The 17,041-nt window shown below is 39.1% G+C and overlaps 1 protein-coding gene across 7 annotated transcripts in view; it reads right to left on the minus strand.

Moving 5' to 3' along the window:
* The window catches only part of LOC127874842 (delta-like protein 1), a 111,594-nt gene that overhangs the window by 5,168 nt on the left and 89,385 nt on the right, over nt 1-17,041 (minus strand). For all 7 annotated transcript variants that reach the window (XM_052419487.1, XM_052419484.1, XM_052419486.1 and 4 more), the window contains 6 exons: nt 11,519-11,776; nt 7,790-7,850; nt 6,136-6,266; nt 5,051-5,240; nt 4,505-4,698; nt 147-1,140 (listed from right to left, as the gene is read on the minus strand). In XM_052419487.1, the coding sequence (XP_052275447.1) occupies nt 147-1,140; nt 4,505-4,698; nt 5,051-5,240; nt 6,136-6,266; nt 7,790-7,850; nt 11,519-11,776 (1,828 nt within the window). The remainder of the gene's footprint in view (nt 1-146; nt 1,141-4,504; nt 4,699-5,050; nt 5,241-6,135; nt 6,267-7,789; nt 7,851-11,518; nt 11,777-17,041) is intronic.

Here is a 17,041-nt window from a genome sequence, read left to right on the forward strand (position 1 = left end):
CACAATAAAGACGTAGAAATAGTGTTTACACTTCCATTTCAACATTCATATAACTAAATTAGTAATTTACTTGTCAACACTGAAAAATACATACAGATTATAGCCTGATTCGTAAACATAAAAAGAGTAAAGAAACATAAACCCACCTGATATCTAAATTTGATGTGTGATCAATGGTTACACAAGTGTTCTCTTTATCATAGCACTTGCTGGTTTTCTCTAAGTCTCTGTGCCTTGTATGCACTTGCAAGTCTTTGTTGTAATTTTTTATTAACTGCTTATTTATTGGCTTGTCTGCTACGTATATTTGTGACGTAGGTCTCCGAAAGGATTTCAAAGTGTTCAAGTCATTGTCTTCATTGGAAATTTTGCTAGTTAAATTGGAAAATGTTGAACTGCTGTGAGGGACCGTGGTAAAAATCTTTGACTCCCTCAGCTTATTATTTATGGAATTTCTTAAGTTATCGTCCTGCTCTTTTTGAGTCTCTAACGGCCGGCGCCGCCGGCGGCACAATAAAATTGTCACGACTATAATGATAGCCAATAGCGGTATGCCTACACCTAAGCACACAATTAACAGCAACTGCGTCGTCGTGAACTCCGGCTCATCCTCCCGTATTGGCTGAGGACTTTCGGCAACGGGAGGCAGTGTCGTCGATCGCACGTCCTCAGTTGTCGGGTCCTGGGCCGTCGGAAGTGTTGTCACAATTTGCCCGGGAATATTCTGGCAGTTTATCCCCGTGAATCCAGGCACACAGTCACACACGTAGGTATTAAAAGACGCTCTGCATGAGGCGCCGTTCCGACAAGGGTTGCTGTCACACGGGTTAATCACGATTGTACAGAACTTGCCGGTATAGCCCGTTCGGCACGTGCAATTGAAGTCGTTCACCAGGTCGTGGCAGATACCCCCATAAGCACATGGACGCGTTTCGCAGTCGTCGACATTCACCTCGCACAGGTCGCCGACGAACCCCGGAACGCAGCGGCACTCGAAATCGTTGACCTGATCCAGGCAAGTGCCCCCATTCCGACAGGGCATGTTCGAGCAATCGTCCACGTTCACCTCGCAGACTCTTCCGGAGAAACCCCGCTCACAGACACACTTAAATTCGGTCTCCTGGTCGATACACCGACCATCTGAAAATATAAAGAATAACAAATATTTAAAATACTTAGTTGGTGTATAAGGGTTCATTAGATAATTAAAATGCTTGACCGTTGTTACTGTGAGCAATGTTTTGTTGATGTTACCATCCAAACAATTATCAACTATATACTGGGTGGTAAAAAAAGGAAACATTGGTCGTCGCATAGATCTATGACTGAAATAAAACATTTCAAAGAAACATTGATGTCTTAGAAACGCCGTTCAATACTGCGGCCACATAAAACACCTCATTACCGAGCCATAATCCCGTATGATAAGCCTCACCGGTGAAAGGTCGATCTGTATCATCGTCTGCATCACAGACAGAATCGTGAGTGCAACGTTAACTTCAAATAATTGCAGTAATTCAAAGAGGTTTAGACGCATTATGCATCATTTCCCCCATCAGTTACACGCTCTTGTAAAAAAAGTACATGTGATCTATTGTTTTCATCAAAAAATGATAATTGCAAAATTATTTTTTTGTAGATCTACCAGTAGTTTCGATCATTTTCAGATTTTTTTTATCATTGTATACGATTTATCAGTCAATGTATTCATAAACAGGTGAGCACTCAAATCCCGACGGTGCGATATCGCGCGTTGCCATAAAATTCACAGATTTGCGATAAATTGTAAAAATAATACAAACAACAATCTATTACAGCTCTCTTATTGACCAGGCATTCTACGCAACCAGCCGCTTTCATGCCAGCAAAACTTTGTATACGAGCGAAGAATCAATGGCGTCCTGCGGTAGCAGGGCCAATAACGCCAGTGTCAACGGAACGCGCAGCCACTTTCATAGATCATTCATTCACTTGATCAATTATCAATATACGAATGAGGTTATTAAATGAACCTTTGCTGGCTAATTAATCGATACAGCTTCACATTTATTCAGCGTTCTAAATTGTTAGCGTTTTATAACCGTGTTGCGAGAACTAATTTACAGCCGTTTTATAGTTCTTATTCAGAACGCGGAATGATACATTGCACGCATGCGTACTGGGTTAATATAGTGTTTAGCCTTTTCGCAGTCTAGGCGGTACAATTTCTTCATAACAATCATTTCTACAGAGGTTATAGTCATTTTAATATGTGCCTGGCTGATTCCCTTGATCGTTCCTCCGGAAATATTGAATCTAGCCATAGGCGGCCATGTCGGCTCGAGAAAAATATTACAAACCAGCTCTTGGTAAGACGTGGGGATAAACAATATGAATACCCATTCGAAAATAACTGAATATAATCTGTATAAGCCATGTAAGCGTTTTTAATTAACTCGGATTCGTTTTTCGACTTTTAATATCTGTGTATTCATTCAGTGTCTTATAACTAAATCATATTAACATCGGGTCAGTGAACATGCTCTTGTTCCACTCTACGTCAGTAAAAACAAGATGCTTAAAGCAACGATTGATTTAAACGCAATTGAGACGCTAAAATGACCACAATGTGGCGTCCGCTTTGATGCCAAAAAGGTCCTCGAACTGACCAAGGAAATAACCACGGCTTAAGTGTCCGGTTGCCTCATCACAAAAACATCGGCAATCGGTTCATTGATTTCCTAATCCGATATTATTCCACTTAGCCGTAATCGGTTTGTCATCGGTCATTGGAAATGACGCGTTGTAAAATTGAGCGATCATTCTATTTAACGTGAAAGCAACGGCGAGAAAACAATTGCAGAGAATCCACTCAAGCTCGTCTACGGTGGCTGAAGTGAATGTCCGATGGTTATTAATAGATGAGCATTGGTGAAACTCGTCGATTCGGTTAAGAATGGCTACCCGATGAGACGATATAAATCGCATTTAAGACTAACATGAATAAAGCATGCGTTCGAAACTGTCAATCAAGTAAGCGTAGATCGATACTTCAGAGAGCATATCTGTAGTAATATGTATGCTATAGTCATGAAACGCAGCTGACGCGCAACTTTTGGTTTTTGCAATAAAATGAAGCATGTTAACTGCTTAACACCGTAGTTTTCTGCTATTTATGTGAATTATTTTACGACCAGGTGAGCCGAGTTTGAGTACTTCAGGTTGTGACACATGTCCAACCTCCCGCAGATGCCTCAGACCGGCTCGCTTTAAATCACGTGACTCAAAATGGCGGGCGACGGATATGCAATTTTGGATGTTCACCAACGCTTTTCAGTCCTAATTCAGCCAGTTAGTGAGCATGAATTATAAATCATTACTGGCAGGTATACGGCACTGGTGCCTAATCCACTCATGATCGACCGGGATCCGATTATACGCGTTATCCTAATCAAGATTATCAAACTTCGAGATTAAAGATTAAGTACATGTAGATTGCGATGAGGGATCAGCACTCCTAACTTATAGAAAATCAATACATTAATTAAATGAAAATGTTATTTTCCAAATCCAATGAACACGGAGTTTCTTAGTGTAGAAAATTACTTGCCATGGGTGCAACATTTTGTTGAGGATAATGATGGCAATTGACACTCATTTTAGCATATATCACTAACAAACAAGAATTATATTGAGCCAAGCATCAAACAAAATGGTCGCCATGGTAAAGTGTATCTAATTAACTCCAAAAATAGCATCGACCTTGGGAGATATGGCTTTCGAAGATATAAAAATAACTTTTTTACAAAAAAACCTGGAACCCAAATCTCCACAAAACTGCCAAATAGCATCGTATTCATTTCAGGAATGCACTCGTGCCATAAAACTAGAACTACTTTTGAGTAGACCTTGTCAAATAATATGTGGTCAAAGGAAAAACGAATCGGTCTTAAACGATTCTTTTGATATCAAAAGTCGTGTTTTGACTCCTTGAGGTCACAAGGTGCGATCCAATCACCCCAGTTCGCAGAAATAACGAGTTGAGCATGAAGTACATGGAAAACGCGTGTTTTCCTTTTGTGAATTAATATGAATAGCTATATCAAAGTAAACACGCCGATTCACTCAAAAGCAACCAAAACAAAAACATATGTACGGCACGCTCCTCTCTCCACGCATAGTATGAAGGCATATAAATAATATCTTATGATTCCCAAATCAAAGGAAGAAGGCGTTTTAGAACACAGATCTGGCTGAAACTTTACATGAGAAAACGGTAAATAGAGGGGATGAGAACACAACATATGGGTTCAGTCGCATGTATATGTAATGATCTGAGCCAGTGAACGAGGTTGGTACATCAAGAAATTCAACTTAATGATAATATAAAAAATAATAACAACGTAAATTGGAGGTTTGAAAGACAAACTTGCAAAAGCTTTTTTAAAAACGTCTAAATAAGACCAACATGTTTTGCATTTCAAAACTGTGAATAATGATGGAAATGAAATGATTTACTACTCACTGTTTCTGCATGGGTTTGGGTCGCAGCCGTTGATATCAATGTCGCAATTGTAGCCCGTGAAGCCTGAACGACATCGGCACGAATATGACCCTTGACCTTCCACGCACGTGGCGCCGTTTTTGCACGGGTTCTTCTCGCAGCTCTCCGCGCGAATGTCACAGCGTTTGCCGGTATACGACACCGGGCAGTTACACCTGAAGGTGGGGTAACCAAACCTTGTTATACAGGTTCCGTTTGAATCCTCTCGTTTCAAGTTAAGATGTAGTCCGAAAATAAGTGGACAGGTTTGGTACAATATTAACATGTTTGATATATGTGAACAAGTATTTTCTCCATCAACCATATCATGCACATACATTTTTAGGCAAATAACTATAAGTAATACAAATATATTGTTTTGTGATTTACCCGTGATAGTCACGATTACATAAAACTGTATATCTTTATAAAGGAAAAGAGTTTCAACAGCATAGTATCCACTCTACACCTTTCAGTATTCGGTAAAATACTGAGAACGCTTTATGATCTTTCTTTTTTTCTACTTACTGGTAACCATTGCCGACATCCACGCACGAGCCCCCGTTCTGGCACGGCCTCGACAGGCAATCATCCACCTCCCTCTCGCAGTTCGTGCCGTTGAACCCTTCCGGGCACGTGCACGTGTAACTTCCGCTTCCGGTGTTTTGGCACACGCCACCGTTGAGACACGGCGAGTGGTGTGTGCAGAAGTTCAAATCTGCGGAAAGAAGAGCAACGGGTGTTTTAATTTCAGAAGTAGGCTTGGTATAGAGCGCTGAAAACAACTTCTAGATTTCAAGGTATGATGTGCGCGAATGGCACCAATATACTTTTGGATGTTGCCAACACGATTTTGTACAAAATCTAAATCCGCATATTAAATATTCTTTGATTTTATGAAAATTTATATGTAACAACTTGACATGTAATTTAAATTTGGATCTTTTAACTTCCAGATGTTTCTGGGTGAAACATAAATGTGGCAATAGAATCTGTACAATGGGGTCGAAGGATATTTGTGTCTGGCTAGATGCGATTCCAGACCGCGTACGATCGTTAAATATGCGCAATGACATATAAACAGGTACAAGCAGTAGTTGTTACTCCGCGGCAGGGCTTCAATTAAAATCCCCTTTGAAGTGATAGTCAAATAAACAGCGGTAATGCCCAATGAAGAGATTAATGCTAAGATATCGATTAGCACAAATCGGCTGGCAATCGCTCGGAACATAAAAAACACGTTTATGTTTCCCCCCAAGCCCGCTGAGGGCTGTTGCAGTTCTTATTAAACTTTCATAGGACCGCTCTGTCTTGAGTTTTCCTCGGTCGTTTTATGATATTAAGTTTGTTTGGTCTGGTTATCGGATAAATAGTCGGCTATCAGCGGCGTTATTTTACTATTCATGTCACTTACACGACTATCTATTTAAAATATTATTTTTTTAGTTATTAATTGAATATACATATAATGACCCGGACATAATCAACGGAAATTATTACTCAACGGATCAATAGTAATTCAATAGTTTTAATAATGTCAACGAAAGTGGCATATTGAAAACAACAAAATTTACAATAACGTACGCCAGAGAACAGCTAGGCTCAAGCGTTACCTTGGTTACAGTAGAGGCCGCCCCACCCCTCGTCACAATTGCACTCCCAGGGTTTGGTGCACGTGCCGTTCTTACATCCGGGGTACTTGATGCACTCCTTGCAGAACTCGCCCTCCCATCCGCTGCGACACCTGTGGAAAATAGTTTTATTAAAGTCTGTTTCTTTTCTACAAAAAAAAATCTTTCATGTATTAATACTATTCCATAATCTTAAGCCGTCTTTGCAAAAAAAGTTTTTTTGGCTATACTTACTCGTATTTGTAAACAAGCGTGGTCTTAATCTTATACTAGTATCTTGTCATTATAGCTTACATAAATATACCGGTATATTATTTTTAACACAATTTGATCGCATATTTTACCTCTAAAAGTAAATACCGCATGGATAAAAAATATAATAAAAACAACTGCGATGAGTTAATAGACTGTAAGACATAAACTAAATCAGCACTGTGTCACCTAACCCGAGAAGTTTGTACGACATTGTTAGGGCCACAGGGGATCGAATGTCGGTGTATCAGATTTAAAATGGGGAAACGCTGTTACACAATGCTTTATTTAAGTTTCGCATGTTTATATTTATACGGTATCTTATCAGGAGCCTCGCTTATTATTTGCGTGAAATACGAGCACTTATTGAATTAGTATTCCATTACACAGCAAATGGGTCCCAGCCTGCTCGTATACTGACCCAACTCGAGGCCGTCACGGCGTATAATAGCACAAAAAAGCATCAACACGCGACATTCCGATGTGATTTGCTCACTGCCGTGTGTGAAACAGCTGTCGAAATGAAAACATTGCGATGTATATGGACACAGCAACCTATTTGAACAATTAGTAGCCACTCATCAAATAAAGGCGATGGGTTTGCAATTCAAACGCCTTTGTTCGACGTCTCTTTATAAGCGTGCCGCTTTTGGCGTCAGTCGAAATAGTATTGTCTTATGAGATTAGGAAAGTATAACGATTGCTTCCTGTAAAGTGAATAAGTGACGTATGTCCCCTAAAATTTGAGGCTAAAACTTATCGCTTCATCATGACTTATCGCTGTTCTGATGATAAGGCAGTGCTAAGGGCACGCAGATATTGTATTTATATTTAAATTGTTTCGGAAGTGTTTACATACATACACTGTACATTGAAGGGGTAAATAACAAACCAATTGAAATGCATTGCTTTTTTTGCGCCTTTGGCTATAGACCTTTCGCCAAAGTGATAACATCAGATTTAATCTTCAAATACACCGCCTTTCGCGTTCAGTCTTTTGTACTAGTGCTAAACTCCGGGCGATTAATACTGGACATTAAAAGGAGATCTTCGAACTGACAATGACATCAAACAGATAACTCACGGGTGGGGAATCATATGCATATAGTCACGTTTTGTAGTTTTAATCGATGGTAAATATATTCACCCATTTTTGCCTTTTGTATGAAAAACAGCAGCGTACGGTATGACTACAGAGATATTATCTTAATATGCGAGTACAAACTAACCACAATTTTGTTTAAGCTGCATATTTAATTCAATATCACTAAAAGCATTTGGTCGCATAATGTGCAAACAACTCGCCACAAAACTGTGCTAACTCGACTGAAACCTCTGGACCGTTACAGTTGTTTAGCAATGACTGGTATTTGACAATACTCACTTGCATTCATAGGGGCTGCTGCAGTAACCGTTTTCTGGATCGCACCCGGTCAAGCAGATTGCTGAAAAAAAGAGCCATCAAATTGGTCAGAAACAAGAAGTCGGGTATCATGGACATAGTGTCTACTGAATCTCTTAAGAACTTACTTACCAGCCTTCTATTGAACTTATGCTAAGTTTGTCTTTCAATATAAATGCCCCTTAAAAGGTAAGTTATTGAGTGACTCAGGTCGCTTAGTGGCATAGGTAAGTCGTTCTGGTCAAAGAATTCCATTACGGTATTTTCTCAATTTTGTCCACTATGGCTTATTAAGCAATCATGACAACAATAGAGAATTTCCTGAATCACCAGTCAAACACCATTATTAATTAATTCCAACAAAAGTGGGGTCGATTGTAGAAATTCTTGCAAACAAAATTCTTATCGAACGTAAAAAGATACAATAGGGTCAATATTTGCCGACCTCTGGTCAAATATTTGATTACTCGAGCCAAAACTGCTATTTCAAAGAATAGCCCGTGTGACGTCATGCAAATAATAATACGCATTCCTTTAATGTTGTTTGCGCTGAAACTATTATTTATTTTGCTAACGGCGTTATAATTTTTGTATCTATATTGCGCATATACAAGAAAAAATCAACCTCCCACAAGTTGCTTTCATTTTCATTGAGAAATGAGCATTTAACCGACCGTGAACAATGTGCAGCCGCTTTGAAACTAGTGAACGCAGGCTACCGGTGGCCATGACAAAATTGCCACGGACACGTGGAGCCCATGGGTAAAAGTGCGTGCATGTTTGTTAACCCATTTATGCCTAGCGTCTAGAAAAAAAGGCCTTGGCAAACAGCGTATACCCATATGAGACGCCGCATGATGCGGCGTCTCATCTGGGTCTGCGCTGTTTGCTAAAAGGAATTTATGTAAGAAATATTCTAAATATAGAAATAAATATACTAAACCATAAACATCCCTAATTTTGGAAATAAATTGATCCAATTTAGAAGGATGGGAGAGTCCACTAGGCATAAGTGGGTTAATACTGAAACGGCAGATGAGGCTATTGTTGCATTGACATCGAACTGTCAACGGGTTGAGCGGCGGAATTTTCATCAACAGCTGTCTTCCGCGAGAGTGTAAACAACTTAAAATGTTCAAAGACCGACCTTGAAAATCCAACATTCAACAGACTGAAATTCAGCGATTCTAAAAACTCTCGAACTTCGTTCACAGTTTATTCAATCTTTGCAAGGTTAAAGCAAGTGAGCAATCACTGCACTGCTGCTAGCTTTAATAATTATATTTCGTATATTTTTTGCATGATTTCTTCTCTTCATTTGTTGGCTTTCGATATAACTTCCATACTCCTATTGTAATTTCTAATTATCTCTTTCGAGTTTTACAAAAACGCGTTACGCAGTCTCCAGACCCTATTCTTTGGAGACAGGTGAGAAATCGCTTACCGGCAAAAAATTACAACTTGCTGTTTCGTTTCCATGGAGCCGTAATCACGCTTATAAAGAAGCATGCGCGGATGTTTACCCATCGAGTTATGTACTATATGGAGAACAAAAACTGCAGGAAATTTCTATGTAATATCATGGAAAAATACTTTCCCACAAATGAGATCTAGGTCAGTCATAATTTGTGTTGTACAAATCTGACATAATATAGCCTAGGGTATAAATGTTTGATTCCATATGGCGATGTAAGCGGTGCTGTTATGAACGTAAGCGGTCCGAAAGCAAATGGCGCATGGCCTCGGTTGTTATTCATTGTGAAGCCGAGGAAACCATGTGAAATAAAATATTGATATACCTGACAACAGCTGGGGGAACTAAACAGGCATGGTTTAAGCTTAAGCATGTAATAGTGTTTATTTTTTATGACTTACTCAATAAAAGATATTCATAACGACCTATTTTTTCCGTTAAGCGCGTGCCGCAAAAGTATTCATAGCAGACGACAAGATTAACATCTGATGGTAGGGACACCTGATCATTTTTCGCGCGCGAAATTTTAATGTACCTTTCGATGGTTTATTGTCGACGAACTCAAAAACATTTCATAACAAAGAAGGCGGTCTATATTAAGAGATAATTTACGCTGAAGTACACAACTTTTTCCATATGACACCGCTTAGTGACAGACGCTGAGTTAAATGTTGAAAAATGAGCATGTGCTAGCATACTTTAACTTACATAAGGCCTTACAAAACAATTATAGCGTCAACGGATCGAAACAGTTTACTGTTAAAAACACCCTGTAGTGGAATATTACTTGAAAATATGCGACGGAAATCTACTATGTCATGCAGGGAACGCGTTCTTGTGGTTGCTCGGCTGTTTGCCTGTATCGACCATTCGGTTTTCAATTCAATAACTGTTGGCAAATATTATTAAATATTAAGTCGGCAATTCGTTCAGTAGGGCTTGAAAACTACACCACTTCTCTATCGACCGGACCACAGAGAAAACAAAAAACACCGGTATAAAAATGTCATAACCTTACACCAGGACAGCTGTTCTTGCAGCTTTTATATATTTTCATTTGTCATTTATGTTTAACAACGCGTCTTGGAAAACACTCGAATACAACTAGAGCCATGAGGTAGGTTATTTGGTACGATTTTTTTTTCAAACGCATTTTTACGAAATTTGTTTTTTAATGATTCAGCATTTTTAAAAGTCGTTTGGTCTGGAATGCTGTAAATTCTTATCAGTATTTTTACTGACAGTCAATAATAATATCCAAAGGTAACGTATTGACATCTTTGGCATATCGGCGGATTAATTATCGTAGTCTACAGGCGACAATAATATTTTTCGCATGAAATCATACTCTTAAAAATATAATTGCGAGTCAATATCTAACGCGATGCTGCAATTCAACACCACGAAGCGCTTTCTTCTGCGGAAAAGTCGTCTGCAGACATTTTATGGAAGCAATATTGGAAGCCATATATTCCAGCACACGTTATCTCAGGGACAACAGATGTTGTGTATGGATGAAAACGCCTTAGTTACGAGCGAATAGCCTCTTACTGACAAATATTATTGGATTGCCAGGAATTATTCATGCAATTTGCCACGATGGGCGGTGCATTTGGCGTGCATTGTCCCTAATGCCATAATCTCGGTGCACGAAAATGATCACTAGCCTGTCTAGAAAAACGATTTCTTCAAATCTCCAAGACACTATTTAGCTAATTCGATGCCATATTGTACCATGCTTGCATCCAAACGCTCACAAATGTCACACATTTTCAGCATATTTTGTTAGCTAATCACCACAGGGGATAGACTGTTTGTATTCTTTTTCAAAGTCGAAAATGCTTACGAGTTTTTCTTTAAAAAAATCCCAAGACAACAGTGAATTTTGCGGGCGCTTTAAGGTTACCAAAACGTAAAATCGGTGTATTGCGGCTATGATACTAGTACACAAAGGAAACAAACTGACGCTTAACATAACACAACTACATTAATGCATTCATTTGATACACAACAAAAACATAATTCAGATTTTCGTTAAGTGAAATTGTGTACACCCTATTCATGGATTCAAACATGTTCAATAAGCGAACTTTTCAGATTTCCTTTCCAAAAACCCAAAAACTATGTGTCAAAGCATCCGCTAAAAGCCAGAACGTGCAATCAGCAAGTGAGCACAAACAATCAGATACCCTTAATGACTTTGATATAACGATAGGATGTAAGAACATGGAAACTACCTTGGTCGCAGAATGCGCCCGTCCATCCGGTCATGCAGACGATATCCCCATTGGAGTCGCACGTGTAATGGCCGAAATGGTCGTCACGTGGTCGGCACAATTTCGAGCACCCGGCGTCATAGTAATTGACATCGCACGTGACGCGGTAGCGGTATTCGAGCTGGGTGCGGTCGGTCTTGTGAATGAAGTTGCTCCACTCCGGACCCACCTTCAGCTCCCTCTGGACCGCCAGGCGCGAGATCCGCTCCCTCGGGCTCCCTGGAAAAAACGGTCAAAGGTGAGGTAAGATCAGATAACATACTAGAGCATACGATATTTAAGTTTGGACATATTCGCCCCATTGGTGCAAAAAGGTACCATGTGACATTCAATTTATGTCGCATGGTACCTTATGTCACAATGGGGCGGTATGAACTAGCATTTTTAAGTTATCGGTAAAACCTTTCGAACATTAATATGGACTAACAAATATATTGGTCAAGAAACAATGCATGCATGAATTAAGATAAGCGGGATCTAGTCAGGTACGATCATCACAGAGGCCTGCATACAAACTTTATAACACAATATCATAGACGCGTTAAAATGACGGCACTTCGTGTATATCGAGTTATACAGTGTAAGTTCAGAGGACAATATGTCATTCTCATCAATTATTAAATTCTCAATAATATCTGTTCATGTCGTGAATGAAAACAAAGTCCTTTTACTCGCAGCATTGTATCGTCATTTAATCGACATTCTATTTTGGTCAATGAAATTGAAGCCAAAACAACCCCCAGATGACCAAGCGGTCATTAAGTAAGTGTTAGCGCACAACCTGTCGCCATGGGTACCTAGAGCGTCCTTTTTGTCCACGTTTATGTTTTATGGCTGTGGTAACATGTTGGGCGGATATTTTGCAGCCTCGGATGTTGAATGTACTTTGGTTAAGTATTCATTGTGATAATTCCTAGCTTAACGACGACGCATCGTTATTAAAATGAATTTCGAATGAGGAATTCAAAAAGTGACCAAATAATAGGTAAACAAGAGTACATATTCCTAGCGTATGGGCAGTTTCAACTTTATGGTGATGTATCAAAACACTTACAAATGACCATTGTTCCGTAAAAGAGAAAAGTTATTTAGTTTTTGTACCAGACTGGCATATACGGTACGCTACAAGATATTTAAACTGACCGCCAAAATTGCTTATGGTAACCATTGTCCGCGTCAGATGAACAATAAATACCGCAAATGTATCGGTCGTTAGTTTTGTCGGGCGCTGTTAGTGTCAAAGTCAAATCATTTCAATAGAAACTCATTGACTCAATAAATGACCACTCGAAGTCTCAACGCTAAATGTATATAAACCATTTGAAATCATTAAGAAACAATTTATTGCCATAGACATACTCTGCTGCCCGTGAAACGAGCGATAAATTACCCCAAAGAAAACGAATATAAACCACAAAACGAAGTCAATCAGTCACTTTCCGTCCATTTGTAGATAAATTGAAGGTAAACAATATTTCTACGAGTCTTGTATATAAGCGTGAGAACGTTTAGTGACCGGCTAGATTTATAGATTATTTGTGGAAGACTCCTTTAAGGAATTAAGAAAAAGGCAAACTAAATGCGCGCGCATCATTGTTCCATTTGTAATTGATTTACGCGACTTCAAGCGTTCTGTTTTCATTTGAAAATTGCACAGTTACCCCTCAGATCTGTCTCGGGTTTCAGGGGAGCAATTATAGGTCCAGGTGACGAGAAAGGGAAGGGGACTGGCTTTCAAACACCACAATGGAACTAGTAATTTTCGCGATACACGAAAAAGTTATCGTATTTCATTTCAATTGTGTAACGAGTCCCCGCATTATGACCGACCAATTTAACGTCGTATTACAAGATATAACTTACGCGGTGTAAATTTTACAATTGCAATCAAATAATTCACCCACACATTATCTAGAACGATGATAACAAGATAATCATTTTTGTCTACCGATCAGTCAGGAATGATTTCCTCGAGACAAGGCACTAATCGTGACCAATGCATGTTAGCTTGACATCTGCACGAGCCAGACCGGAATTCCAACAGAATGACATGCGCAGACGGACAGGTTGATGGCCTCACGCCAGCGCACGGCGATTTTACGGCATCTTTGACCCGGATCAAAGTGCTCTATGTCCAGATCAAAGTCGATTAGCGCGGGATTCCTCAAACGAAAAATGACAGAAACGAGGCGGTTGTTTTTGGTCCATCTTGCCACCATTTTCCCCACGAAACATGTTGGTGGTTCATGACTTTAAACGGGTTTTAGATCGATTCCTGTTATAGTTTTCAAGAAAATAAAAAATCAACATCAATGCAAAACAACAATCCGGGCCTTCGTCAAGGTGATGCATCAAGTACCCCACTCAAATCAAGGCAATTATGTCCAGACCAGAGGCGATGTGTAATAAATCAGCCCTATCACACTGGCCCCTGTTAAGCTGTCATGAGCGGAGCCCAATATCTGGGCTCCCTTCTTTTCGGCTGCCTAGCAACAATTGTAAAGCCCATACGCCAGAGGGCGTGTGAACCTCGACAGGTGGACTCGACTGCGCAGCAATGTGTCCCCTTCTTTATAACACAGGTAAATGATGGTTTAGCCGCAAACAATCATCTGCAATGATTGCTAGTTTTAATGAAGATGCAACTGGTAATAGCGAGCCCTAATTACTGTCTTCATTCGGATGGTGGGGCAACAGTTACTCACGCAGAGGTCAGCGTGACAGAGAAAAGAGCCAATTTAAAACTCATGAACTTGGCTTGAACAGTTGTCGTTCGGGCCCATCTGTTTATTTTGAAACTCAATGCATTAAATTAACCAATTTCGAAGATTTTGTACTAGACCTCTGTCATGATTTAAAAGAAATTTGGTCCATACGTTAACGCCATGCATTCTGTCAAGAGCTCTATGCCATTCGGGGAAATGCCATCAGATAAACGGAGTAAGTGCTAGTCAAAACAATAATTGCCTAATATGACCCGAAATGTTGGTATTTTAAGAACTGGAGTTTGCTTTTTCCGCTTGTTTTTATAGAGTACACTTGTTGTTCAACATACTTAAATATTGAACTAATTAATAAATTGGATAAGTACTATATAGATAACCAGTGAAATGACCTTATTTCGGACATGTTCTCATGAGTCTTGTGCCCCTAAGCAAAAACAATAGATAACCTACAAATTGTGAAGCTTACAGCAAAAAGGATGACACGTCATGTTCAATCTGTTAAAATGACAGTTGAAGGTGTCTTGATAATTATAGCTATTGTCATTCCTATAGCCTCAAACGCAATTAATGTCCTTAAGAAAGTACGTAACACATTAATGAACTGTCGAACTCGATTTCAATACTGGGTATAATATACAGCACTGCGTCAGGTGACGGCCGTTTGACAGAATCATGAATGTCAAGAAGCGAGCCACGGAGTCAATGATTTATGATGACTTGCGAGATTTCTAAGACGCAATGAGCATGATGAGTATTTTTGAACTGGCTGAAATGTCTTAGAGGCACGAACTGTTTTGATCTTAACTAAAATTATAGAAAAGAAAAAGGATCAATGGTTTAAACATGATATCGAGAAACTGCACTTTTGTAAACGTATGTAATTAAAACTAAAAGTAAACTGAACAGAGCGTTTTTATTAAGTTTAAAACAGATGTCATTGTTTATAAATGAAATACTTATCTACATTATATATACTATTATATGAAATTAGTATCTTCCAAAACAGCTTTTTAACAAGCACAATCATGAAACTAGAAATTGATCGAACATGCATAATCAGAAGTGTTGGTTTCAACAAGAGTTGTATCAAATGGACAAGCCGTCGTCTCGCCACCGGAATCGTACCGCAAATCTGGATAAAGTGCAACTCGAAATCGTTGAAATGGTTTTGAATGACAGAAATAACATGTTTCAACTAAATAAATAATGCTCCAATCTGCTGCTGTGTAGCCTATCCAATGATGGACTTGAAACCGATCCGTGTTCGTTTTATCGCACCAAGACTGACTCACGAAATCGTTTTCTTTAATGAATTTCGCAAAACAAAGAATTACTTATGGCTGTATTTTAATAGCTTCATGTGATAACACGATAAATGAAAACGGATACATTGAAATAATTGAATTCGTATACAGACTAAACGGATTGCTTACAGTATGGTAAAATTAATCAACGATGTGATTAAACACGTCTAAGGTAATCAAATAGTCTAAAGACATAATTGTACTTTGATAAAATTTACCAAGGAATTAACGTTGTTTGTGTGTTTTTGTTTTCGCCTAAGTTTTTGTTTGTTAAAAGAAGACTTCATTTCAACAGAAAAATACAAAAGTTAAGGCATTCCTTATTCCATAATTGCCGTCGGGGTTGCCAATATTCGTCTGCGGTTGACAGTTCTTTAAAACTTGCTGAACAACAACTCACACCAGGTGAAGCCGCAAAAGCATATTTAATTAAAGAGCGCCTTATCGGTTGAATACATCGATTTTAGAATCAATGGCGGGAATTTACTCAGTTGGAGAAACAGGCTGCTTGCAAATATGACCCAGTTTGGGCTTTGTCGTCTGGTTACGGTAAATTGTTATCTGCTGCTTTCTCACGCTTACTCATGGCCCCTTAAACAGCACTTACTCCTTTTTGTACGCGCACGCGTGTTTTTGTCCTTTTCGAGAATGCCTTTTCAATAATTTACTGTACGATTTGCGTTAAATAAAGCGTAGCTTCAAACATTACCCATGGCTGTTGTAAGCGTCTTAACGTGAACGGAAAACGGATCTTAACGGATTGATTTCTGCTGGTGCTGTGCTTAAAATGTGCCAATGTCAGAGTATTTGTCTTTGTTATGGTGTAGGACAGCACACATTCCTTGTCGTGTGACCTTGCATGTGTTAGTGGGTCCCCTTAAGGACTCATATGGCCCCACGAAAATGCGAATCGAGATAAGATACTACTGGTAAAACAATGTAAAGAGCTACTCAAATAGTTTATAAGTAGCAAATGCACTACAGGTTAAATTAATTCTCTGCGTGATCTGCTTTTGGCAGCTTTCGCCTTTCCTTACATGCGAGCAAACAGTTACATATGCACACATGCCATAAAAAGCATTATTATAGATTTGCTTCCCATAACTGGAATATAGATTAAAGATTAACCAATCTATACGCAAATTGTCAACAGACATTAAACCGAGGTAACCTACAATTAAGGTCTGCAAAATAATTACTATAAGAGCAGAGAGAATGCTATAAGGCATGCACGGATGTGGGTTAATCGGGGTTACATTGATGTTCTTGGAAGACGTTCTTAGAATGGCCTTTCAAGTAATTACATCAAGAAGATGCGATTTCAAAGGTCTTACAAGAGGAAATTCGTGTATAAGAGCGCGTGAAAAAGTGCTCCCACTTCTGTTGTACTAAAATGATAAGCTATACGTGTGAAAAGTTTGAAACATGTTGTGAAACGAAACCTCGACAGATTA

This window comes from Dreissena polymorpha, chromosome 3 (genome assembly GCF_020536995.1).
Source record: "Dreissena polymorpha isolate Duluth1 chromosome 3, UMN_Dpol_1.0, whole genome shotgun sequence".
NCBI classification, from domain to species: domain Eukaryota; kingdom Metazoa; phylum Mollusca; class Bivalvia; order Myida; family Dreissenidae; genus Dreissena; species Dreissena polymorpha.